Source organism: Acomys minous (genome assembly GCF_964271855.1).
Source record: "Acomys minous genome assembly, chromosome: 18".
In the NCBI taxonomy this organism is placed as follows: Eukaryota; Metazoa; Chordata; class Mammalia; order Rodentia; family Muridae; genus Acomys; species Acomys minous.
In genome coordinates, this window is record NC_140501.1 from 65,021,067 (window position 1) to 65,047,525 (window position 26,459).

Sequence of the window (26,459 nt, forward strand, 5' to 3'; positions counted from 1 at the left end):
GACAGGCTCTCTGGGTCCATCTCTCAGCCTGCCCAGCATCTGCTGCACATCTCCCCGCCCGTTCGTCTTTCCATCTTTCCGTCCAGCTGCACCTCTGTGGTGCCTCGTCCCAGCTGTGGTCCAGATTCTTCAGGATTCTCTGTGGAAAGATCAACCAGGTGAGAACAGTCTCAGTTTCCGCCCCTGCAGACAGCAGCAGGCCATGCTTCTCCCAGAAGCCAGGCTGCCAGACCTCTCTTTCTCACCGCCAGCAGCCCAGCATCTTCCCTTAGCAAACGCCAGCCTTTTAATCCCAGCACACAGGAGGCAGAGGCAGGCGGATCGCTGTGAGTTCGAGGCCAGCCTGGTCTACAAAGTGAATCCAGGACAGCCAAGGCTACACAGAGAGACCCTGTCTTGAAAAAAAAAAAAAAAAAAAAAAAAAAAAAGAGGCAAGGTAGTGGTGGGGTAAAAAGACAAGGCCTCACACAGAAGCCTGGGCCCACAGCAAGAATGACAGGCCCCTCCTGTCTCCTCTGTTAGCGTTCAAGAGTGACAAGATGACAGATGCCCAGATGGCTGACTTTGGGGCAGCAGCCCAGTACCTCCGCAAGTCAGAGAAGGAGCGCTTAGAAGCCCAGACTCGGCCCTTCGACATCCGCACAGAGTGCTTTGTGCCTGACGACAAGGAGGAGTTTGTCAAGGCCAAGATCGTGTCGCGAGAGGGGGGCAAGGTCACTGCCGAAACTGAAAATGGCAAGGTAAGGGCAGTAGTGGAGGGCGGCCCTGGGAAAGGGGTCAGGATGGAACCCACCTCTAGTGGGAGCCAAGGAACCTGAGAACAGGGTGAGGGTGGTGCCAAGGTCTGTTCTCTTGAGATGCTCAGGATCAGAACCTTCTCAAGGGACATAAGCAGGTGCCCCAGAGTGCCACAGACGCGATGCTCCCTTGCCAGAGAGGATGCCTGGTTGGACACTCTCTTCCTCCCCAGACAGGTCCTTAGATGAAGGGAACCTACAAATATTAAAGGCAGCTCCCTTTTCTGGCAGTTGCATCCTTCCTGTCTGTGCCTCAGTTTCCCCCCGAAGAGTTCACTTTCTCCCATTCCCTTCTCCTTAAACCAAGACCAAATTCAGACCCAGATGAACAGGAAGAGCAGAGCTTTTGAGCTGAGAGCTGATTCCTGAGGCCAGCGATACACCCAGAAACCTCTGCTCCCTGGGTACTCCGTCTAGCCCTGAGAATCACTCCCCAGCTACCAGTAGGGCTCTGAGCTGTGTGCCTCATAGTTCGCTGCCTGGATGTTTCCTTCCCAAGGCTGTGTGGATTGATAGCCACAACCCACAAAGCTTTTTAATCTGCTCGATACGAAGGCATATCATTTAACTATTAAGGAGCCACTGCCCCTCCCACTGTACAAAACACCCGAATCCCTGTTGGTCAAAAGCTATTGGCATCAAGACATAGAAAACCCCAACTGTGACTGGGCTGTGCTGCCTGCCCCATTGGGAAGAAGGTTTTCCTCGAGCAGCAGTGCTCATAAAAACTATGCTCAGGAGACAGTCCCCAGAGTCATCGCACAGTGTTACACTGATTTTAGAGCTGCTAGTTCTGCTAGTGCCCAGCTTTGCCTTTGCATGTTTAAAGCATGGGAGCAGGGCCAGGCGTGGTGGCGCACGCCTTTAATCCCAGCCCTCAGGAGGCAGAGACAGGCGGATCGCTGTGAGTTCGAGGCCAGCCTGGTCTACAAAGTGAGTCCAGGACAGCCAAGGCTACACAGAGAAACCCTGTCTTGAAAAACCAAAAACCAAACAAAAACAAAAAACCAAACAAACATGGGGGGAGGGGCAGAAAAGAGACGGTCACTGGCCAGGTTCGGGAGCTGGCAAGAGGAACAAACCCTAGAACATCTCCAGGGCCTGGGCAGGAAGATTACCTGGGAACTGAGTTCTAGGGGACTCGGGGGGGGGGGGGGGGAGCAGGAAGCTGAAACCTTTGTCAGCTAAGAGCTAGGGGAGTGATGTCAAGTCAAGGTCATGTCCTGGGAATAGATAAGAGCATAGGCTGGTTATCGAGATCTGCCAAGATCCCGTGGGTGGTCGCCCACCCTGGCACCCGCTCTCCTTCTCTAGACGGTGACCGTGAAGGAGGACCAGGTGATGCAACAGAACCCGCCCAAGTTCGACAAGATCGAGGACATGGCCATGCTGACCTTCCTGCATGAGCCGGCCGTGCTCTACAACCTCAAGGAACGCTACGCAGCCTGGATGATCTACGTGAGTGGCTGCTGCGCACTGCAGGGGCTCAACAGAGGCCTACATGGACCAGGGGGCTCACAGAAAGAGGGGGTAGAAAAGCTCCCAAAGGCCCAGGCTCCTCTCTCACACACACACACACACATCCCACCTAATATATCCCAGCAGAATGAAAGAGGCTAGCTGAAGTGTCCAGGGGCGCCTCTGACTACCACCACTTACCAAACACATGCTGGCCCTGTCCTCTCCTCCAGACCTACTCGGGCCTCTTCTGCGTCACCGTCAACCCCTATAAGTGGCTGCCAGTGTACAATGCTGAAGTGGTGGCTGCCTACCGGGGCAAGAAGAGGAGCGAGGCCCCACCCCACATCTTCTCCATCTCTGACAACGCCTATCAGTACATGCTGACAGGTGAGAGCCTGGTACCCTGACCTGGGTCCCCTCATGCTGGGTTCTCACCTGGGCCTTCACCCCTCAACCCACTGCCTCTCTCCTCTTTTTCTCTTCCAGACCGGGAGAACCAGTCCATCCTCATCACGTGAGCAAGCACCAATCTTCCACAGGGGTTTCCGGTGGGGATGGCCAGGCTGGCCCCTGGGGTGTAGTTGGGAAGGAGAGGTTTCCGGGCTATAGCCGCACAGGTATGGGGAGACTGTGCTCTTTTTAGAAGGCAAATCTCCTGCAGCTCTGGTGGCCTGGGTTAGGAAAGGGCACGTGTGGGACACTTTGTATGAATAACAGGGGAATCCTTGGTTTCTGACTGTCCCCTGTTGCCTCAAGTGGAGAATCCGGAGCGGGGAAGACTGTGAACACCAAGCGTGTCATTCAGTACTTTGCCAGCATCGCAGCCATAGGGGATCGTAGCAAGAAGGACAATGCCAATGCAAACAAGGTGAGCATGGGTCATGGGCTCAGCAGAGGAGATGCCGGGAGAAGAGCAGGCTTGTGAAGGTCAGTGCAGAAGATGCCCCTGGTGGGACATGCATGCTCTGAGACCTGTGTGGGGCCTGAAGACCTGTCACCTGTGCATCCAGGCCCACCCTACCCCTGAGGATCAGCTCAGGCTCCAAGCCAACAGAAACCTCCTAGCGGTGAATGGAAGATAACCCCCCCCCCAAACTTCTGCTCCCGTTACAGGGCACCCTGGAGGACCAGATTATCCAGGCTAATCCGGCTCTGGAGGCCTTTGGCAATGCCAAGACTGTCCGGAATGACAACTCTTCCCGCTTTGTGAGTGATCCTAGACTATGGCTACATGGTCTTATTCAAACTAGTCAAGAAAATGGAGTTCTAGTCAGGCACAGTGGTACACACCTGTAAGCTCAGCGCTCGGGAGGCAGAGGCAGGTGGATTTCTGTGAGTTTGAGGCCAGCCTGGTCTACAAAGCAATTCAGGACAGCCAAGGCTACACAGAGAAATCCTGTTTCAAAAAACCAAAACAAACAAGCAAACAAACAAACAAAAAAAAACAGAGAGAGACAGAGAGAGAAAGAGAGAGAGAGAGAGAGAGAGAGAGAGAGAGAGAGAGAGAGAGAGAGAATGGAGTTCTATTTTCATTTGGGGTATTATTAAGCACATGTGTATATGCAGATATACACAGACAGATAGACACACACACACACACACACACACACACACACACACACACATACACAGCAAACCCTCCTGACCCAGCCTGGCTCCTTGAGTTCTGGGAACCCAGGAAAGAGATCCAAACTGTCCACAGTTACAGATAGAACTGATTCAGGTCATAGTTGAGATCTCTTATGAACATTTCCAAAACTTTTTTCACTTTGAACTTGAGAGGAAAGCATATGCTCTGGGGCCACACGCCTGAATTTCCACACGCTGAGCAGATCACCAACCTCCCAAGTCTTTCACTTATGAAACAGGGGTAATGACATCTGCCTCATAGGACAGAGGCAGGGTGAGGTGGGATGTTGAGGTGAAGGCCACACACACAGGAGGCCTCTGACACGGTTTGTCTGGCTGCTGCTTCCCCCTCGGCCTCTTGCTGGTGTCTGGGGGGTGAGCAGCCCTTTCTTAGTTTGACACACACTAAACAGTAACGCCAAATAGGCCATTCACATTCTAGAATCATCAGGGCTTGGGCTTAAGTCCAAGATTTGGTTCCCTGTCTCTGGCCATTTCCTTCACTCTGTTGCCTCTGCCCACAGGGGAAGTTCATCAGGATCCACTTCGGAGCCACTGGAAAGCTGGCTTCCGCAGACATAGAGACCTGTGAGTGCCCTCCCGCCCCCCCCCCATCCCATGCCCCCTCCCCACTGCACTCCCTCCTCACGCCCTCTGTCTTCTGCCTGGACCGCTGCCTACCTCATCGCTTTCATATTCCTTTACGGAAACCAGTCTCTGCCCACGTCTCTTCGCCACGACGACATAGGAGCCTGTCGCTCTGCTCCCTGCCCTCTGGCTGACTCACCTCTCTCCTCTCACCTGCCCACCTCCCTTCTCTGTTCCTCAGACCTTCTGGAGAAGTCCCGGGTGATCTTCCAGCTAAAGGCTGAGAGGAACTACCATATCTTCTACCAGATCCTGTCCAACAAGAAGCCGGAGCTTCTGGGTAAGGCCAGCCTGACCATCGCCGTGTCCCCCTCAGAACCCACCTGTGCGGCTCCTCCCCGGCTCTGTCTGACCTCCTAGCTCCCTCTCCCCACTGCTCTTCTCTTCCTCCTCCCTGCTGGTCGGCTCCTCTCCTGATGCACTGTCAAGCACCTTGTCCTCGTTCTGTCTTTCCTCTCTTCCCTGCCATGCTCTCTCTCCTCCGCCCTTACCTCTTTCTTCTCTTTACACACTTCTCTCTTTCCCACGCGTCAGTCTCCTCTTTTTCACTGGGGCCTTGAGGCTTCTTTCTGGGGTCCGCCTGTGCTCTCGATTCTTGTGTGTCCTCACATTGGCCCTCACTGACTGTCCTTCTCTTCCCCGCCCCCCGTCTTGTCTCCTTCCACTCTTCCTCCGTGTCCCCCTCCTCCCTTTCTCTGCCTCTTTCGCCCCTATCCTTGCCTCACCCTCCTTGCTTGGCACAGACATGTTGCTGGTTACCAACAACCCGTACGACTACGCCTTCGTGTCTCAGGGAGAGGTGTCTGTGGCCTCCATCGACGACTCGGAGGAGCTTTTAGCCACCGATGTGAGTGAGGAGCCTGGAGATGCCCTTGGGGTTTCCGGAGAGCCCCTGGACCATCCTCCACCCACCTCCACATCTCTCTCTCTCTCTCTCTCCCCCCTCCCTCCAGAGCGCCTTCGATGTGCTGAGCTTCACGGCAGAGGAGAAAGCTGGTGTCTACAAGCTGACAGGCGCCATCATGCACTATGGGAACATGAAGTTCAAGCAGAAGCAACGAGAGGAGCAGGCGGAGCCTGACGGCACCGAAGGTGTGAGGGAGGTGCCGTGCTGAGGAGACACTAGGTGTTGCCCGGGGCTCAAGAGGTCTGTTGACCTCAGGTGCCTCACAGTCACTAGTGGCTGAGTCTCCCATGCTTCGTCTTTTTTTTTTTTTTTTTTTCGAGGCAGGGTCTCTCTGTGTAGCCTTGGCTGTCCTGGACTAGCTTTGTAGACCAGGCTGGCCTTGAATTCGCAGAGATCCGCCTGCCTCTGCCTCTTGAGTTCTGGGATTAAAGGTGTACGCCACCACGCCCGGCCTCTTTCAACAAGTCTTAAGGAATTAGCTTGGTAATAAAGTTGTTTGGATTATAGTACAGGAAGTAGGAGGGAACTGGGAGCAACATGAGAAGCAGTGGTCAGTGTCTTCCCCCAGGGCCAGGCCGCGCTGCCAGGCCTGCTCTTCAGACAGATCCTAACCAGGCCCCTGCTCGGTCCCCAGTCAGGCTGGGGGAACTGAGGCTTGTGGGGTAGAGAAATGGCGTTTGGGGTGGGGTTGGACAAGGACATGGTAAGTGGACTCACAGCCACAGTAATCAGAAGTTAGCCAGGACAAGGAATGGAAGAAATGAAAGTGTTTCCAATCTCCCTGTCAATCAGATGCTGACAAGTCCGCCTACCTCATGGGGCTGAACTCAGCCGATCTGCTCAAGGGCCTGTGTCACCCTCGGGTGAAAGTGGGTAACGAGTACGTCACCAAGGGGCAGAGCGTTCAGCAAGTGTACTATTCTATCGGGGCGCTGGCCAAGTCAGTGTACGAGAAGATGTTCAACTGGATGGTGACGCGCATCAACGCCACCCTGGAGACCAAGCAGCCACGCCAGTACTTCATAGGCGTCCTGGACATCGCCGGCTTTGAGATCTTCGATGTGAGTCTGGGAGTCCCGGCCTGGGACACCACTGGGTCCTCACCCACCCGCTCCCGCCTTCAGTCACATGTGGAGGGTCAGCCACGGGCCAGGCATGGGCCAGTAGAGGGGATTGTGTAGTGACAGAGTCAATCACTGTCCCTGCCCTCAGGATAAGTTGTCCCTTCCCTGTCATGACCTGGGGTGGGGTGCAGGGGACCTGCCATGCCTGTGCCGGGCTCAGGCAGGTGTGTGGCTCAGCTCTAGGCTGACAGCCGCTCAGACCCTCAGTCAGCCTGCCTGACTGGCTGCCACACCCCTGCAGTTCAACAGCTTCGAGCAGCTGTGCATCAACTTCACCAACGAGAAGCTGCAGCAGTTCTTCAACCACCACATGTTCGTGCTGGAGCAGGAGGAGTACAAGAAGGAAGGCATCGAGTGGGAGTTCATCGACTTCGGCATGGACCTGCAGGCCTGCATTGACCTCATTGAGAAGGTGTGGCCCTCATCTCCAACCGCCTGAGCTCCCTTCTCTGCCAACCCAAACAAAGAAGTAGCCCCACCCTCTCCACCCGAAACTAGAGTCCCCAGAATCCCAAGCTGCTCCCCGGACTCAGCTTCACCTTCTGTGAGGTTATAGGCACCCATGGCTGCTTTCTTCTTTCCTCAGACCTTGAGTCTTGTTCCACTATATGATGGTCACCTCCCAGTGACTCCTGGCCCTTCTTTGTCACATAAGAAACATCATTTGGAGCTGGGCGGTGGTGGCGCACGCCTTTAATCCCAGAATTTGGGAGGCAGAAGCAGGTGGATCATTGTGAATTCTAGGCCAGCCTGGTCTATAAAGCTAGTCCAGGACAGCCAAGGCTACACAGAAAAACCCTGTCTTGAAAAAAAAAAAAGAGAAAAGAGAAAAAAAAGATCATTCATGGAAAATGGAAATGTTCACTTTATGCCCTCTTCCTGTTTGCTGATAAATAACCGGTTTCCAGACCGTCTCCTCAGGAGAGCACTGTTGTCTCCTGTGCCATGACGATTGTCTGCCATGCGCCTTGCCCTTTGCTACAGGCCAGAACCCAAGTGTCCAACCTTTACTGTCCACTGAAAATGGGATCTTCCTGGAATCTCTTATTACTTGAATTCTAGACCAAGGTTGTCTCCTTCCAAAGACCACAGAATCTCCTAACCTGGGGGAGGGGGGAGGCATATGCATCTTTCTAGAAAAATGGTTTCCAACTTCACCAAATTCTCAAAAGACTTCTAGCCCCAAGAAAAGCCAAGAGCCCCATTCTCTGAAGGGAAGAGTGTTTTTCAGGACCTGGACCCATCTAGTCAGTCCTTGAATTGCTGCTGACATGGGCTGGCTGCCCCTGCAGCCTAGATCTGTGGGCACACATCCATCCATAGCCTGAAAAAGGAGCATGTTTCTAGGCTTTTCAGACCCTGAGGGGAGTGCTAAGGAATACATAACTACTTTGCTACTGGGGCAAAAAGAGATATGTGTGGTAGCTCCAGGTGCAATTGGATTTAGGTCAACTACAAATATTATCTTCCTTTCTTGGCCTGAGAGGTGCTGCCCAGGCACCCTTGGACCCAACAGCAATGCGAGTGTATTGTGTCTTCTCCTTGTCAGTGTGTGGGACCCCAGGATGCTGGGCGTGTATGCACTGATTCTCTCTCTCTTCATTCCATGACGTCAGCCCATGGGCATCATGTCCATCCTAGAGGAGGAGTGCATGTTCCCCAAGGCCTCAGACATGACCTTCAAGGCCAAGCTGTACGACAACCACCTGGGCAAGTCCAACAACTTCCAGAAGCCTCGCAATGTCAAGGGGAAGCAGGAAGCCCACTTCTCTTTGGTACACTATGCTGGCACCGTGGACTATAATATTATGGGCTGGCTGGAGAAGAACAAGGACCCGCTCAATGAGACAGTGGTGGGTTTGTACCAGAAGTCTTCCCTTAAGCTCATGGCTACACTCTTCTCTACGTATGCTTCTGCCGATACAGGTAAGGGGGTGGTCCTATAGTGGGTAGGGGATCTCCCCTGGGGGGGGGCCGGTCCAGAGGCAGCAGGGGAGCCCAGCACAGCCCATCTGCAGTCCCCGGCACCTTTCCCTACCTTGTGCTGTGGGTATAGTAGGCACACAATGTCTGTCTCTTGAAGACTGAGAACAAGTGGAGGTCAGCAAGGGTGGCACATACTTTACTGTCAGATGTCCAGCACAGGACAATGCCCAGGCTAGGGTGAAGTATAAAAAGAGTAGAAAATGGAAAGAACGTGAAGCCGGGGCTAGGAGAGGGGCGAGTGGGTGCGCTGATGGTACTTTCATACCTCTAGGTAAGCTGTCTTATAGGCTCCATTTTAGCCATCACTCTCCGCACCTTCTAGAGGTGGAAAACAGTTTGCCCAAAGCCACACAATCCCCAAGGAGGACCGGAGCTCTGGCCCTGCCCACGAGTGCTGTGTTCCTAGGGTCTTGTTCACGGGTCCTTCATATGTTCTTAGGCGACAGCGGCAAAGGTAAAGGAGGGAAGAAGAAAGGTTCATCCTTCCAGACCGTGTCTGCTCTCCATCGGGTAAGAGGGGCCCAGAGGTTCCAGAACACCTGTAGTGGGTAAGCCCTGAGTGTTTTGGCTAGGACACCCTACCCTGATTCTCTGTGTGCGGGAAGGGAGGAAGAAGCTAGAGTTATGTGAATATTTTTGGTATCTAAAACACTACGAGACTGAAGTCACCCCACTTCCTTTGATGCGTCTGGTGGTGGAGCATCTGGAGCCCCTTGGCTCTCGGGGCACCAAGGGAATGTTTGCGTGGCCCTTGACTTTCCACTCCATGGTCATCCAGGAAAATCTGAACAAGCTGATGACAAACCTGAGGACCACTCATCCTCACTTTGTGCGCTGCATCATCCCCAATGAGCGGAAGGCTCCAGGTAAGCCACGGGGAAGGCTTTTGCCAGGGGCGGGGGGGGGGGGTTGGGAGGAAGACTGCCTGGCATCCACTTACCCACCTCCCCTGCCGCCCCAGGGGTGATGGACAACCCCCTGGTCATGCACCAGCTGCGATGCAACGGCGTGCTGGAGGGCATCCGCATCTGCAGGAAGGGCTTCCCCAACCGCATTCTTTATGGGGACTTCCGGCAGAGGTAAGCGGTGCTCCAGGGAGCAGGGAGCCAGGGGTATGGGCTGCTTTGGTGGGACTGCAAGGCCATCTATGGTGGCCCTGGACTTCTGCAGGCAGAGCAGACCCACACAGAATGCAAATGACTCTGAGAACTCCCCTCCCTCCCAAGGTATCGCATCCTGAACCCAGCAGCCATCCCTGAGGGGCAATTCATTGACAGCAGGAAAGGGGCTGAGAAGCTGCTGGGCTCCCTGGACATTGACCACAACCAGTACAAGTTTGGTCACACCAAGGTGAGTCTAGAGCTCTATGTAATGGCTGCAGAGGAGCGGGCAGCCACACTGATCGACACAGCTGAGACCTGCAGGCAGTCACATGTACCCCATGGCTCTCCTTCTCCGTTCCCACAGTCAGAACTAAATTGGTCCCTGGGAGCTCTTCGAATGCTCTTCCATCCACCTCTAACCCTGGGCGCCCTCCATTGAGGCTGCACCCCACGTTAGTCCTACCCGCTTGCCCTCAGGTGTTCTTCAAGGCGGGGCTGCTGGGGCTGCTGGAGGAGATGCGGGACGAGAGGCTCAGCCGCATCATCACCCGAATCCAGGCTCAGGCCCGAGGCCAGCTCATGCGCATTGAGTTCAAGAAGATAGTGGAGCGCAGGTGAGGCAGGCGTGAAGGGGGCGTGGCAGAGGAGAGGCAGGCGAGTAGTGCCGAATAGAGGCTCTGGATGCAGATGCCGGCTACACCTGGCTTGCTAGTGGTGTGGACAGCCGACTCTACTGCAGTAGGTTTCATCTTGAACTTTTTTGTTGTTTTGTTTTGTTTTTCGAGACAAGGTTTCTCTGTGTGGCCCTGGCTGTCCTGGACTCTTTTGTAGACCATGTTGGCCTCCAACTCACAGAGATCCACCTCCCTCTGCCTCCCCAAGTGCTGGGATTACAGGCATGCATCACCAGGCGCAGCTGAACTTTTTTTTTTAAAGACTCCAATGACACTTTAAGTACTAGATTAATTAAGAAGTCTGACTTGTTGTTTATAGATGTATAAATTAGTATATTTCTACCATGTGGGTTCGAAGGGATCAAACGTGAGCCATCTGGCAGCTTTCAGCTGATGAGCCGCCTCACCAGCTCTCTCTCATTCTCTCTCCTTTTCAAAATACGTCGCATGTATTTGTTTGTTTTGTGTGTGCGTGTGCATGTGGTATGTGTGCACGTGTGTTTGGGCATGAGGCATGGTGCACGTAGAGGTCAGAGAACAATTTGCAGGAGTAGCTCTCTGCTTCTCCCGTGTTTAGTTCCAGAGACTGAACTTAGGCTCTAAGGCTCGGCAGCCAGTGCCTTTGCCCGCCGAGCCATCTCACCCACCCTGTTCTCTTCTTTAAAGTTGAACTATCACGTACTTTTACTTTTCTTTCAAGTTTTTGACAATTCATACATGTATACAATACATGGTGATCACGGTCACCCCAAGCCCCCTCCCCCACTCCTGCTGACCCCTTCTTGTTCTGAACTAGTTCTTTCTTGCTTTCATGTCTCTATTTGCTTTTGGCGTCACATAGTTTTTTCATTCCGTTTATGAATACAGTCCCACAGAAAAACCCCTTCACATGTATACCATGAGACAAAAACAAAACACAACAACAAAAACACTCTATAGTAGTCTCAATCTTAAGAGCAGAGATCTGGAAACAACCTCAATTCCCATCTAAAAGAGAGCGGCTAAATAGTATTCCAGCCATTTAATGAAATACTGTGAAACAATAAAAATGGCTAAATTACAATTACATGACATAATACATTTGACCTATAAAAGCCTAAGTCACTAAGGGAGTAAAAGCAAGTCATACAAGCAGATATATTGTATGGTACAGTATTTATTTATAAAGCTCAGAAATAGTAAAAACAGAAATGCATTGCTTGAAGTTACCTTTGTACATTATTACAATTTTTTTTATGAAGTCAGGAAATGGCTCAGAAGGTGTTTAATATGCAAACATGAATACTTAAGTTCCATCCCCAGCAGCCATATGAAAAGTGTAGCTGCTTAAACCTGTAACCCCAGCACTGTGCGCCACAGAGACAGGGGGGTCTCTAAGGCTCTCTGGGTACCAGCCTAAGGGAGACAGCAAGCCCCAGGCTCAGCATCTCAGGGAACAAGGCAGAGAATGGCAGAAGACACCTAACATCTTCCTCTGGCCTCTAGGCATGACTACTCACACACATGTGCCTGTATACAACACATGCACACACACAAAATGAGATCATGTCTCACCCTGTATCCGAGGGCTGGCTTGGAACTCACCGTGTAGAACAGGCTGACCTGGAACCACAGCCATCCAAAGTGCTAGGATAAGGTGTGCACTGCCACACCCAGCGCCTCCGCCCCCGCCCCCTCCCGCGCCCCCAAAACTCCATCTCCTGCACAGGCTGTGGGTTCACAAGCAGTTATTTTGTTTTTAAATTTCATGACATATATATCACAGGCACTCTGAGATGTAGGATACTACATAATCTAAATTTGAAGGTCTTCTGACACTGAAACACTGCGCACAGTAGATGCTCTCAGTGGCTCCTACTATTACTACTCCCCCAGTAGGGAAACACACCATCTTTTTGTTGAAATCACTAAGTCATAAATCCCCCCTCCCCCATTCAGAGAAGCGACCCTGGGTTGCGGGGGTGTGGGGGTGGGGTGGGCACCTGGGGAGTCACGTTACAGTGTCGCTTGTCCTTGGTGCCTACAAACTTGCTTAGATGGAGAAGGCCCATGCAACTGGTCCCATGGCCGAGGAGACTTTTTTCCCAAGTGTTCCTCCTGTTCCACACTTTCTCATCAGGGATGCCCTGCTGGTTATCCAGTGGAACATCCGGGCCTTCATGGGGGTCAAGAACTGGCCGTGGATGAAGCTCTACTTCAAGATCAAGCCACTGCTGAAGAGCGCGGAGACGGAGAAGGAGATGGCCAACATGAAGGAGGAGTTTGGCCGAGTGAAAGAAACGCTAGAGAAGTCCGAGGCTCGGCGCAAGGAGCTGGAGGAGAAGATGGTGTCCCTGCTGCAGGAGAAAAACGACCTGCAGCTCCAAGTGCAGGCGGTGAGGCCACGTGCAGCGTCCTCCCCTCTGTCCCTTAATGTCGCCCATGTCGTCGCAAGACCCTGCGTCTTTCCTCTCTTTACTTGTTAGCTTCTTCTCTTCTTCCCCGCCAGGAACAAGACAACCTGGCCGACGCAGAGGAGCGCTGTGACCAGCTCATCAAGAACAAGATCCAGCTGGAGGCCAAGGTGAAGGAGATGACCGAGAGGCTGGAGGACGAGGAGGAGATGAACGCCGAGCTCACGGCCAAGAAACGCAAGCTGGAGGACGAGTGCTCGGAGCTCAAGAAGGACATTGATGACCTGGAGCTGACGCTGGCCAAGGTGGAGAAGGAGAAGCACGCCACGGAGAACAAGGTGAGGCCGACTCCTTCCGGTTCAGCTCGGGTCTCCGGAAAATTTCTCCATCAGAGTCGGTAGCGCCTTTATGGGGACCTGCAGGACGGCACCCTTTGGCCCTAAAAAGCACTGTGGTGTTTTTGTCTTTGTCTTTATTTTTTTCTTTTTTGGTTTTTCGAGACAAGGTTTCTCTGTGTAGCCTTGGCTGTCCTAGACTCACTTTGTAGACCAGGCTGGCCTCGAACTCACAGAGATCCACTTGCCTCCGCCTCCCAAGTGCTGGGATCAAAGGCGTACGCCGCCACCACCACCCGGCTCGTCTTTGTTTTTTTCTTGAAGGTTAAAAACCTAACAGAGGAGATGGCTGGCCTGGACGAGATCATTGCCAAACTGACCAAAGAGAAGAAAGCTCTGCAAGAGGCGCACCAGCAGGCCCTGGATGACCTTCAGGCCGAGGAAGACAAAGTCAACACACTGACCAAGTCTAAAGTCAAGCTGGAGCAGCAGGTGGATGACGTAAGTAATGAGAGCCGTGGTCCACCTCTCTTAGATGACGAGTTCGTAGCTCGTGCCCATAGGCGAGGCTATTCCTCCTCCGCATCTAACGCCTGTGACCCCGAGGGCTTTGCTGTTCTCCGTGGCTTCTCATGGTGCTGACCTCTAAGTCCTTTGTGTCTCCAGGATTTCCGCGCTGGCTCGAGCACCAAGCGCAGCGGACCTCGAGTTTAAGGCGCGCACTGTGGGGTCTCAGCCCGTCCAGCATTTATTCATCTTCTCTCCACCAGCTGGAGGGGTCGCTGGAGCAGGAGAAGAAGGTGCGCATGGACCTGGAGCGAGCCAAGCGGAAGCTGGAGGGCGACCTGAAGCTGACGCAGGAGAGCATCATGGACCTGGAGAACGACAAGCTTCAGCTGGAAGAAAAGCTCAAGAAGTACGGGCCCTGCTGGGCGGGAGGGGGCTGCCCTGGGCACACCGGAAGTGGAGGCAATCAAGGCTCCGCCCCCGCCCCCGCCCCCCACTGCCCCTCCTCCTGAGCCCACCACAGTCTGGGCCATGGTGTGCGGGGTTGGGGTGGGGAGGGCAGGTTCTGGCGTAGAGCCATGGAAGACAACCGTCAGCCACGCGTTCCCGTTCCTTCTGCTCCAGGAAAGAGTTCGACATTGCTCAGCAGAACAGCAAGATCGAAGATGAGCAGGCCTTGGCTCTTCAGCTGCAGAAGAAACTGAAGGAAAACCAGGTGACCTTCTTGCCAGGGTGGCCAAAGGGAGCTCAGGGCGCACAGGCTGTTTAAGGTTCTAGAACTCCAGGCAGCCCAAGACCCAAGGGCTCCCTCAACACAGGAACACTAGCCTTCCCGGCCTTGAGCATCTTCTTGGCAAAGCTGTTTTCTAGGAGAGCCATGCCTACAGTAGCACTTGATTGTTCTTGAGGCAGCTTGCGGCCAATGTTTGTAAAAACATGAGCGCTTACTGCCCCGCCTTAGAGTCAGGTGAAAATGTGGACTCTTTAAGGTTCATAACCTCATGAGGTCTCAGGGTCCCCTCCAAACATGGATCCTCAGGGCTTAGGCTGCAGATGCTCAAGCTGAGTCTAGGATGCTTTTTAGGACGTCCTCAAAAACCTTGGCACCGGGCTGGAGAGATGGCTCAGTGGTTAAAAGCACCATCTGTTCTTCTGAAGGTCCCGAGTTCAATTCCCAGCAACCACATGGTGGCTCACAACCACATGTAATGAGATCTGATGCTTTCTTGTGGTAGGCAGGCACACATGTGGGCAGAATACTGTATAAATAATAAATAAATCTTTAAAAAGAAAGAAAGAAAGAAAGAAAGAAAGAAAGAAAGAAAATTAAAAAAAAAAAAACCTTGGCACCAGCTGAATCCCTAATGATGGCCAAGTCATTCTACGGTGTTTAGCAGCACCTCCTGCTTCTACCTGCAGCCACTATAGCATCCTCCACACAATAAAAATGGCTCCAGGCATTGCCAGCTAGACCCAGTGGCTGAAAAAGAGTGCTAGAGACCTCGGACCTGGGAGCCTTTTAGAGCCCTGGGGTGTGGGCCTCAGGGGCGGGGTGGGTCCAGGGAACAGGTCCGAGCCTTCCTCCGTGTCCCTGGCTAGGCACGCATCGAGGAGCTGGAGGAAGAGCTGGAGGCTGAGCGCACCGCCCGGGCCAAGGTGGAGAAGCTGCGCTCAGATCTGTCCCGGGAGCTCGAGGAGATCAGCGAGAGGCTGGAGGAGGCCGGCGGGGCCACGTCTGTGCAGATCGAGATGAACAAGAAGCGCGAGGCCGAGTTCCAGAAGATGCGCAGGGACCTGGAGGAGGCCACGCTGCAGCACGAGGCCACGGCCGCGGCCCTGCGCAAGAAGCACGCGGACAGCGTGGCCGAGCTGGGCGAGCAGATCGACAACCTGCAGCGCGTGAAGCAGAAGCTGGAGAAAGAGAAGAGCGAGTTCAAGCTGGAGCTGGATGACGTCACCTCCAACATGGAGCAGATCATCAAGGCCAAGGTGGGCCCTCTCAGCTGCGTCTCTCCTTTCCCTCACAGCTCGACCATCTCCTGTCATTCTCAATCCCTTTAGTCTCCTTTTGCTTTCACCTCCTGTCTACCCTGCCTGTCCACAGCTACCACCCACATTTATCTACTAATCTTCCTTGATGCAAGTCCCCTCTTCAGACGGAGTCTCTTCTACTCTATGTCACCCTCCTGCCTGTCCTCTCTGCTCTCCCCATCTTTGCCCTCTTTTCCTTCCTCTGGTCTGGGTCCATACAACCCCTCCTCCCTGGCAATCCTCCCTGCTAGTCCTCCAGGCCAGTCGTTCCGGCCAGTCCTCCCTGCCAATCCTCCCTGCCAATCCTCCTCACCAGTCCTCCCTGTTAGTCATCCTGGTCAGTCCTCCCTGCTAGTCCTCTCTGCCAGTCTTCCCTGCCAATCCTCCCTGTCAGTCCTCCAGGCCAGTCGTTCTGGTCAGTCCTCTCTGCTAGTCCTCCCTGCCAGTCCTCCAGGCCAATCCTCCCTGTTAGTCATCCCAGTCAGTCCTCCCTGCTAGTCCTCTCCGCTAGTCCTCCCTGCCAATCCTCCCTACCAGTCCTCCTTGCCAGTCCTTCCAGCCGATCCTCCCTGCCAGTCCTCCCTGCCAGTCCTGGCCCTTCCCACAATGCACCTTTCATCTGTTTGTTACTGCCTGAAGGCAAACCTGGAGAAAGTGTCCCGGACTCTGGAGGACCAGGCCAACGAATACCGCATGAAGCTGGAAGAATCCCAGCGCTCCCTCAATGACTTCACCACCCAGCGGGCCAAGCTGCAGACGGAGAATGGTGGGTCCCCCCCACCCCCCACCCCGTCCATCCATCTCCTAGCCTGCCCTTGGTAGCTTTGCTTTCCCCCTTCAGTGGCCCAAGAACCCCGCCATTCCACTTCCAGGCGAGTTGGCCAGGCAGCTGGAAGAAAAGGAGGCACTGATTTCCCAGCTGACCCGAGGGAAGCTCTCCTACACCCAGCAGATGGAGGACCTCAAAAGACAGCTGGAGGAAGAGGGCAAGGTGAGGCCCAGATGGTGGCAACGGACCGGCGTAGTGGTACCCCGGGTACAACGTTAACTCCAGAGCTGTGCCAGGATGCCAGAGGTAGTCTATTAACCTATCTCCCTACTAAGTCACCCTCAAGCTTACTTAGCAACTCCTTTTTTTTTGTAACGGAGAGAGGTAGGCAAATGAGAACCCTCAAAGACATAGAGAATCTACCTCATTTGGGTCGGTCGGGGCCTGGGCCAAAGCAAACAGACACAGGAACCTTGAGAGTCAAGCGGCTGAGTTTGCCTCCGTCTCCTCACTTGCCCACCTCTTCCCAGGCCAAGAATGCCCTGGCCCACGCCCTGCAGTCAGCCCGGCATGACTGTGACCTGCTGCGGGAACAATACGAGGAGGAGATGGAGGCCAAGGCCGAGCTCCAGCGCGTCCTGTCCAAGGCCAACTCAGAGGTGGCCCAGTGGAGGACCAAGTATGAGACGGACGCCATACAGAGGACGGAGGAGCTGGAGGAAGCCAAGTGAGTACCCTGTGACTACCACCTTGATTTGCAAAGAGAACAGGGCAGAGCATCTGCCGTGAAGACAGGTAGAGTAGACGCAGGAAAGAGCTTTGGAGGGTGTGAGGCGGGGAGAAGGCTGGGGACACGTGGTGAGCCATAGAGGGAGGTGTGTGATTGAAAGCCTGAGTCCTGCGCTGTGTAACGGCTGGCTGGCCCTGACTTACTTCCTTTGACGGGTGAGCTTTTGGCCCGGGTTATACCTGACAACTCACGTATAAGACGAGCAAAAAGCTTGTTGGTCAGAGGAGCGATCGTCATTCAGCCTGGACATGGGGGAGGGGTACACTGCCACACAGCCTGTGCTGAAGGATGTCGGTCCAGGCAGCAGTAGCCTTCGCATCCTGGAGTCACCACATCTCAGGGAGCTGTGGGGAGAGGCTGGGTCTTTCTCGTGCAACACTAGGAGGAAGGGGATCCTCCCAAGGCATCGTTGCCCCAAGTACGGTCACATCCATTGCCTCGCTGCAGGAAAAAGCTGGCTCAGAGGCTTCAGGATGCAGAGGAGGCCGTGGAGGCCGTCAATGCCAAGTGCTCCTCCCTGGAGAAGACCAAGCACAGGCTGCAGAACGAGATCGAGGACCTGATGGTGGACGTGGAGCGCTCCAATGCCGCCGCTGCCGCCTTGGACAAGAAGCAGAGGAACTTTGACAAGGTAGGCTTCGTGGTGGGTGGGGCTGCGCGTGCGCAGTGGTGGGTGGGTGGGGTGGTGGGGCCTGGGGCGGCTCGGGCCATGGTGCGCTCTGTCCCCTGCAGATCCTGGCCGAGTGGAAGCAGAAGTATGAGGAGTCGCAGTCAGAGCTGGAGTCCTCCCAGAAGGAGGCGCGCTCCCTGAGCACGGAGCTCTTCAAGCTCAAGAACGCCTATGAGGAGTCTCTGGAGCACCTGGAGACCTTCAAGAGGGAGAACAAGAACCTCCAGGGTGGGCGAGCCAAGGGCCGGAGACGCGCTGCTGGGGTGGGAAGAGGCTCAGGGCTGAAGAAGGACCTCAGGGGCAGGGAAGAGGGCCTCAGGGCTGGGGAGGCTTTAGTCGAGCCACGTGGCACTCGGGTATTGATCTTTCTGGTCCTCTGATCCTCAGAGGAGATCTCTGACCTGACTGAACAGCTTGGAGAAGGCGGGAAAAACACGCATGAGCTGGAAAAGGTCCGCAAGCAGCTGGAGGTGGAGAAACTGGAGCTGCAGTCGGCCCTGGAGGAGGCTGAGGTAAAGGGCCTGGCTCTCGCTATTCTCTCTTGTCTGTCCCACACTGCATCCTCCCTTACAGGAGTTACCCTAACCCCAGGACAAAAACCTGTTGCCTCCTGTTCTTAGTAGATCGCATGCCCAGTAACTGTGACTGCCTCCGAAGCTAAGGTCTTCACCCTGGACAACGCCGCAGTCTGGTCTTTAGGACAGAAGGCTTGCTTTCCAGTCGGAATCTGGCCACCATAATAACACCTCAAACAGTTGGGGAGGAACACAGGCTCCTCCATGGTCAAATGGCCTGCATTTGAACTCTGGCTTGTGATCCTCTACCTGCCTTGCTGTCCTCATCTGTAGGATAGAATTAGTGTATGCACCTCATAAGGTTGCATGCAGGACTATTATGAAAATTAAGTGAGGTAACACAGTGGAACACTTACTACATATTAGCCGTTGCTACTGTGCTTTTTTTTTCTTTTTCAAGACAGGGTTTCTCTGTGTAGCCTTGACTGTCCTGAACTCACTTTGTAGAACAGGCTGGCCTCGAACTCACAGAGATCCACCTGCCTCTACCTCCAGAGTGCTGGCTACTGTGCATTTCTAAGAAGCTGGGCCAGCCCCAGATTGGGGCATTAGAAACTTGAACCACCTCTGTGATTCTTTGGTGGGGTCAGGAACTCCTGCTATGTTGGTCCCAAAGGTCTGGTGACCAAGAAATCTGAATTCGGCTTGGAGAGAGGGCTCAGCTGTTAAAGGTGAGGCCCCCAAGCAAAAATAATAGGGAAGTCTGAATTCTCTCCTATACAGAGGAAGGTCCAGGAATAGTCAGGAGGCCCTGGCGGTCCAGCACTTCATCTCCCACAACAGTCTGAGTACCGAAATTATCGTCACGGCTCCCCTTCTAGGCCTCAGTCCTGCTTACAGTCTGTCTGTTGTCCTTTCACTCGCCGACACCCCAGCCAGTTCAGGCCTGGTTAGCCACCCCTGACTCCTCTCCCCTTCCCAGGCCTCCCTGGAGCATGAGGAGGGCAAGATCCTCCGCGCCCAGCTGGAGTTCAGCCAGATCAAGGCAGAGATGGAACGGAAGCTGGCCGAGAAGGACGAGGAGATGGAGCAGGCCAAGCGCAACCACCTGCGGGTGGTGGACTCCCTGCAGACCTCCCTGGACGCCGAGACGCGCAGCCGCAACGAGGCCCTGCGAGTGAAGAAGAAGATGGAGGGCGACCTCAACGAGATGGAGATCCAGCTCAGCCAGGCCAACAGAATCGCCTCGGAGGCCCAGAAGCACCTGAAGAATTATCAGGCCCACTTGAAGGTAACAGGAGCCAGGGCTCTCAGGAGGTGGTGCTGAGTCAGAGTACGGACAGTGCCCCGAACGACGATGACAAAGGGCTGCAACCGCACCACTCGGAGTATACCCAAGTCTTGTCAGCTCTTGGAAGCCAAGCAGGGCTGGGCCTGCCTAATAGTTGAATGGGAGGTCGTAAAGGACAGGAAATGAATGCGCGAACAGAAATACGAGAAAATGGGAGCTTACCTTCTGCATTTGTAGGCACAGTGAGCTGTGCCCTCTGGACCAGTCTAGCCTCAGGACAAGAGGATAGATGATAGGCCCTTATCTTCCTATTGAAGAGAGGCCGCTGGATGGGGTAGGGTAAGGTGTGCCAGGCCCAAAATATGTGTGTGTGTGTGTGTGTGTGTGGTAGTGGGGGATGGGGGTCCGGATGGCATGAGATCGAGGCCCGTTCCCATCATACTTTCGCCACAGGACACCCAGCTGCAGCTGGACGACGCCGTCCATGCCAATGACGACCTGAAGGAGAACATCGCCATCGTCGAGCGGCGCAACAACCTGCTGCAGGCGGAGCTGGAGGAGCTGCGGGCCGTGGTGGAGCAGACGGAGCGCTCTCGGAAGCTGGCGGAGCAGGAGCTGATCGAGACCAGCGAGCGTGTGCAGCTGCTGCACTCGCAGGTGAGGGGGGTCAGGGACCCTGTGCAGAGGCCCACTGAGTGCCTGAGCCCAGGGTAATTCTAGAGCAGGGCCAAGCAGGCTGGCGAAGCATCTCACTGTTAGCAGCAGCTGGGAGAACTCCTGTCTTGAGACAGAGGAGGAGGAGGAGGAGGCTAAGTGTGTCACGTGAGAGAGGGGAGGTCCGGGAGTCGTGAGTCAGATCTGGGAGGCATAGAGTGCATTTTGTCATCTGGTACCCTTGATCTAGAAGCCAGCCGCCAGCCCCGCCAGCCTGACTTGTAAAGACAGGAGCTTGGGGATTTAAAGACACATAACTGGGCCTGGAGAGATGGCTCAGCAGCAGTCAAGGGTGTTTGCTGCTCTTTCACAGGACTCAGATTTGGTCCCCAGCACCCAAGTCAGGTGATTCACAATCTCCTGCAACTCCGGCTCCAGAAGATCTGATGCTTTTGGCCTACATGAGCACCTGTACTCGGATGTGCATATTCTCTCTCCCTCTCTCTCTCTCTCTCTCTCTCTCTCTCTCTCTCTTTCTCTCTCTCTCTCTGTCTCTCTCTGTCTCTCTCTGTCTCTCTCTGTCTCTCTCACACACACATGTATACACACAGAGAGAAAAAGATTAAAAATACGTTTTTAAGAAGCATAACTACATCTTCTTGCCAGGCTAACTGTGGGGAGGACACTCCCAACGTATCTACTTCTACTCCAAATGAGGGTCTGTGCCAAACTATTGCAGTGCCTTACGTGATTTTTGTTCCATAATTTAGCATATGTGCAAAGGACACCATCCAGTGACTGTGCCCTCTACTGTAGCCAGGCACACTTTTCTCTAATTGTAATCATTTCTAGTTACCGGTCTTTAAAACCTCTCCACTTTCCGTGGAACACTGCCCTGTTCCTACATACAAACACGTCACTGAAGCAGTCAGGGGTGAAACTCCGGCCTTTGAGCTGTTCGGAGTCTTTCTTCAGAGCTGAGTGAAGCTCTGGACTGTGCCCATTCTCAGAACGAAAGGAAAAGTGAGGAACATCATGAAAGCTAGGCTTGTTTTATTTTTTTACTTGTGTGGTATGGACATGTTCATGCGTGTACAGTACATGTGCATATATGTGTGCATGAGCGTGGAGGCCAGAGGTTGACACTGGGCTTCTTCCTCTATCTCTCTCCATCTTAGCTTTTGAGGTAAGGTCTCTCGGTGAAGGTAGAGCTCACCAGCTGGCCAGGCAGGGGCCAGTGTGCTTCAGGGGTCCACCTGTCTCTGACTCTGGGTGCTGGGGGTTACAGATGTGCCACAACCACAGCAGAGTTCACATGGCTCTGTGGATCTGAACTCAGGACCTCATGTTTGTGTGGTGGTGCTTTATTGACTTAGCCATCTCTCAGCCTTACATTTCTCCTCCTCCTCCTCCTCCTCCTCCTTCTTCTTCTTTTCCCAATGACCCCTTCTAATTTCCTCTGAGCAAAAATATGGAACCAAGCAATAAAATGTGTGTTGGATATTTTTTTTCCCTACTCACATCTAGAACACCAGCCTCATTAACCAGAAGAAGAAGATGGAGGCAGACCTGACCCAGCTCCAGACTGAGGTGGAGGAGGCGGTGCAGGAGTGCAGGAACGCAGAAGAGAAGGCCAAGAAAGCCATCACAGATGTGAGCCCCCGCCTCGCCTCCCCACTCCAGCCCCGCGTCTCCCTCGCTCGCCTGGGCAGCAAGCCCACGAGGACCTGGGCAGACCACGCCCCTCTTCTCCCGAGCACAGGCCGCCATGATGGCGGAGGAGCTGAAGAAGGAGCAGGACACCAGCGCCCACCTGGAGCGCATGAAGAAGAACATGGAGCAGACCATCAAGGACCTGCAGCACCGGCTGGACGAGGCCGAGCAGATCGCCCTGAAGGGCGGCAAGAAGCAGCTGCAGAAGCTGGAGGCCCGGGTTCGGGAGCTGGAGAACGAGCTGGAGGCGGAGCAGAAGCGCAACGCGGAGTCGGTGAAGGGCATGAGGAAGAGCGAGAGGCGCATCAAGGAGCTCACCTACCAGGTCGGCGCGGATCGTGGAGCAGCTGCGGCTTTGCTAGCCCAACTCTGGGCTCCAACAGGGCCCTGCTGGGCTGGGCCGTCACTAATTAATGCCAGGGACAACATCTCTCACAGCATCGGTTAGATGCTGACTGCGGTTTCTCTTGACGACAGGTTCTCTCAGGCAGGCTCTGGAGGCAGTTCAGCTTGAGCCCATGAATTTTTGCAGTAAATAGAGACTCCTATTTCCCCAAAACCATTTTACTCAACATTACCCTAGGTGTTTCAGTGTTTCAAAAATCCTACAATGAAAGCTTCAGAGTACTCCAAAGCATCCCTCTACCCTCTGCCAGACACGAAGAAACACCGTGAGGCACCTTAGGAACAAGAGTTAATTCATGGGAGAAAACGGAGATCTATGGGACTTCTGGGCCGACTAAGGGAAGCCAGGGCCTTAGGGCACCATCTCAGAATGTCTGAGAACTCCATCTGTGTATCTGGGATTGCCCCTTGTCCTGATATTTTAAGTTTCCGGGAAGAGAAGACCAAGGAGTTAGGCAAAGTGGTCCATTTAAGACAAGGATACGGGAGGCCCTATTGTGAGCTAAAGTACAGTGGTATCCTAAAACATCAAATGACATGGAGACAGGAATGACCAAGGGGTATTGGAGCCACTGACCCTGCTGCCCAAATTCTGGCTCAGGAGAATGTGCCAGAATATTGGACTCTGTTAGTTAGAATAACCTAGACGGTGGGTGATGACACCAGCTTTCTTTACTATTTTTCTTCTGGTCACCTTAAACCACTGGCTGAAAGTACCCATGTTGCTGCAAGGGGAAGTCTATTCACCATTAGAGGCCGGACAGACCCTATGTCTCCATATGACCCCATTAAGAAATTCCTTGTGGCTCTGAGGAGCCTCCCCTCACTTCCAGCACCGCAACACTCATTAATTGGTGGGCCCCTGACTGAAATCCCTTTGGCCTACAAAGAGAGGCAGCACCTCCTCGACCTGGGTCACTGGAGGAAGAGGCAGCTGAGCCCCGGGCGGGGGGGGGGGGGGGGGAGGGTGTAGAATTAGAATGAGGGAAGATGGAGTGACGCTTACACTTGCTCCTCTCCCCAAAACTGGCCTTTTCCTCCCACCCACCTCCAGACAGAGGAAGACAAGAAGAACCTGATGCGGCTGCAGGACCTGGTGGACAAGCTGCAGCTAAAGGTGAAGGCGTACAAGCGCCAGGCTGAGGAGGCGGTGAGTGGGTCGCTTTCTCTCTCCCTCTTTCATCAACAGAGCTACCAGTGAGAGCCAGTGAGTATCCGACACACTGGGGTCGAGACAAAGGTCTGCTCTAACCTTCAGCTCAGACGTTCTGCACGTCTGGTGTAATCGGAGCTGTATCTAGGACCCTAAGTTCCAAAAAATCAGTGCTAAGCCCCGCCCTACATCTGCCCACTAGTTGCTTAAGGCTCATGTGCTGTAAGATGGAGGGCGGAAGTGGAGATGCAAGACAGAACAGGAGCAGGGGCTGCTGAGGACAGTGAAGGGCCTGGAAGGGAACCTGACTAGACGCAAGGCAAAAGAGAAGGCAGCTGGGTGGACGGAAACAGGCGGGTGTGGTGCGGATGAGCAGAAAAGCCCCAAGTCTGCAGGCACCTGTCTGAGGCACACCTGGAATAGATGCTGCGACTCTGGATTCTGAGCGAGCATGCCAAGCGGCGTGGGGTCCTTCCAGGCAGTGGGTGGCCACGAAGGATCTTAATCACTGAACAAGTTTGGCTGCCAAGCAGGGCAGCCCTGGGAGGGCTGTTGCAGGAACTGGGTGAGGAGTGGCTCAGGGGCAGGGACTATGAGAAGCTAGGATTGTTTTGGGGGGTTCACTATGCCCCCTCGTTACTCCTAAATATCTATTTGGGTTTTCTACCGCACTTCAGACAGTTTAGTTCCCGAGCAATAGACACAGATAACTTTTAGATTAGTAGAGGCTTCAAAGTACCTTAACTGGGCAGATATCAACCCTCTACGATATTTTACTATTTCACAGCTACACACCGCATGTTACTTGGCCTAATTGTTCCTGCCTGGGCTGCTTCTATTCCACTAGACCATGTGCTCATGGTCCTTACTGCCCTATGGCGGCTTCCTCCTCGCCAGCTTCCTCTCTTCTTTCTCTCTCTCCTGCCTCATGGTCCCCTTCTGACCCCAAGCTCAGGAACCTAAGCCCCGCCTACTTCTCTTCTGCCCAGTTATAGGCTGTCAGCAACTTTATGTAGCCAGTCAGAGAATATTGATGAGAAATGTTTACACAGCATTACTAGGTGATAGTGTGCTAGTCTGGGCTGCAGTCAGAATTTGGGGGCCCAGTAATTTAGCACTTGAGTGCACAACACCGGACCAACCCCCAACACCTTTCCATCTTCTCCCTCCATCCTCCCGATCCCCTCCGCCTGCTCACAGGAGGAGCAGGCCAACACCAACCTGTCCAAGTTCCGCAAGGTGCAGCACGAGCTGGATGAAGCCGAGGAGAGGGCGGACATCGCCGAGTCCCAGGTCAACAAGCTGCGGGCCAAGAGCCGTGACATTGGCGCCAAGGTGGGTCCCCCCCCCACGGGATTGCCAGTCATGCTTTCAGCAGGATGCCCCTGCATGCATGATGCTCTGAGCAGCTATATGTGCATCCCACATACACTTACACGCGTGTAGAATAAGCAATGCGTATAGCCTGAGGGTCCGACAGACACCTATAGCCTGAGAATCCACTCTCCTGCCCCTAGATCTATGTTCTACATTACAAGCGCCTCCCACCATGAGACTGCAAGACCCCAGAGGCTTAACCCGTCCCTTTCCATGGGCATCTTCCTAAAGCCACTGAGATCTCTAGGGATTCCTTCCTAGGCCATCTTGCCTGTTGCCCTCACACCTTTTATTCCTTTCTCAGCAGAAAATGCACGATGAGGAATGATGCTACCAGCAGAACCCTGCTGTCGCTGACACACAATAAACATAAATGCTTGACTCCTCCTGTGCCCTGTGTTCTTCCTCTGTCCATCTGAGGTGGGAACTTTGGTGGCCCCCAAGAGGAAAGTGGCCATGGCCTCTGTATCAGGGCTGTGGGATCCAAAGTACCCCACATCTGTGGAGGAAAAGACCAAGAGAGAAGTGGGGTATCCTGCCTCAGGCAGCACAGTTATAGTCCCAGATCTACTTGGTCGATTGCACAAGTAAAGAAAGGGAAGAAGAAAAAAAAAAGTTTCAAGCAAATCCAGGTACGATGGCCCGAGCCTGTAATCTCAGCAGCACCCGTGGGAAGTGGAGGCGAGAGGCAGCCTCAGCTAGAAAGCAAGTTCAAGGCCAGCCCGGGCAATGTGAGGCCCTGCCTCAAAACCAAGAAAACCACAAACCCTCAAAAAATAGAAAGAAGAAAGGCTCTGAAAGGGCAAGCCAATCGAGACACAGGGAGACGGAAGTGCTGGTGTGGAAGCCACCCTCCGCAGCTCCTCCTCTAAGCAGGCAGGAACGAACGTTGCCCTGGGGCCACGTGTTCTTTCCCAAATGAACTTCCCACTGATGCCAGAAGGGTACCGTTACAGAAAGCTGCTGCTGAGACCCGACTCTACAGGGTACATCTTCTTCCCACCCCAACATCCATCCTAACCTCTGTGAATCAGACCTCACCACAAGGACATTTCAGCAGTCAGGGACCAGATGATGCCAAACCCAAGTCAGTATGGGCTATAACCCAAACAGGGGCTGTCCTTGCTTTGTATCCCTTCACACTGACATACACAGGTGCGTGTACAGACCCACAGTGGGGCACAAGTCCAACTCTCTCTCTCCCTCTCCTCCTTAGAGAGCTATCCACACACAGCTGCTGGGGTCAGGGTGAGATCTCCTGCTGGAAAGCAAACGCCAGAGGAGGCTCTGAGCATTTGGACAATGTCCTCCAGGCCCCTTCCTCATCCTTTCACTGACGCCCTTCTCCCCAGTGCCCTAGTCCAGCCTTTCCCTATTCTCCTCCGAGACTATGCCTATCCTGCCTCCATCCTCCCGGCCAAGGGCAGTCAGCTAGACTTAAGGGCAGATTATACAGAAACTCTGGAACCCTGAACAGGGTCCAGGGAACCCCAAAGTCCAGTGGGCCTTTTCCCTGGGGCAGTTGCC

The 26,459-nt window shown here is 54.0% G+C and overlaps 1 protein-coding gene across 2 annotated transcripts; it reads left to right on the forward strand.

Moving 5' to 3' along the window:
- On the forward strand, positions 1-25,324 carry LOC311588966 (myosin-6). Of its 2 annotated transcripts, none has more exons than XM_084767128.1 (38): positions 1-158; positions 523-740; positions 2,112-2,255; positions 2,489-2,645; positions 2,745-2,772; positions 3,015-3,126; positions 3,372-3,464; positions 4,412-4,475; positions 4,717-4,815; positions 5,279-5,382; positions 5,489-5,627; positions 6,235-6,503; positions 6,808-6,978; positions 8,183-8,492; positions 8,992-9,062; positions 9,331-9,418; positions 9,514-9,631; positions 9,779-9,902; positions 10,133-10,269; positions 12,449-12,704; positions 12,818-13,060; positions 13,382-13,558; positions 13,828-13,973; positions 14,189-14,279; positions 15,164-15,553; positions 16,235-16,361; positions 16,468-16,586; positions 16,895-17,091; positions 17,602-17,785; positions 17,887-18,052; positions 18,212-18,336; positions 19,322-19,630; positions 20,084-20,287; positions 21,812-21,937; positions 22,047-22,322; positions 23,457-23,552; positions 24,756-24,890; positions 25,237-25,324. In XM_084767128.1, exons 2-38 carry the CDS (start codon positions 540-542, stop codon positions 25,258-25,260), a joined length of 5,820 nt encoding a protein of 1,939 aa, XP_084623254.1. In that variant the 5' UTR covers positions 1-158; positions 523-539; the 3' UTR covers positions 25,261-25,324. The 2 variants fall into 2 exon arrangements, with proteins under 2 accessions (XP_084623254.1, XP_084623255.1); XM_084767129.1 differs by having other exon boundaries at positions 25,240-25,324.
- The last annotated feature ends 1,135 nt before the right edge of the window (positions 25,325-26,459 follow it).

Bases quoted from the DNA above. Each gene is read 5' to 3' on its own strand.
- LOC311588966 (XM_084767128.1), top strand. From the start codon at position 540: ATGACAGATGCCCAGATGGCTGACTTTGGGGCAGCAGCCCAGTACCTC. The intron at 2,646-2,744 runs GTGAGAGCCTGG...TTTCTCTTCCAG, and splicing joins CTATCAGTACATGCTGACAG to ACCGGGAGAACCAGTCCATC. The intron at 6,504-6,807 runs GTGAGTCTGGGA...ACACCCCTGCAG, and splicing joins CCGGCTTTGAGATCTTCGAT to TTCAACAGCTTCGAGCAGCT.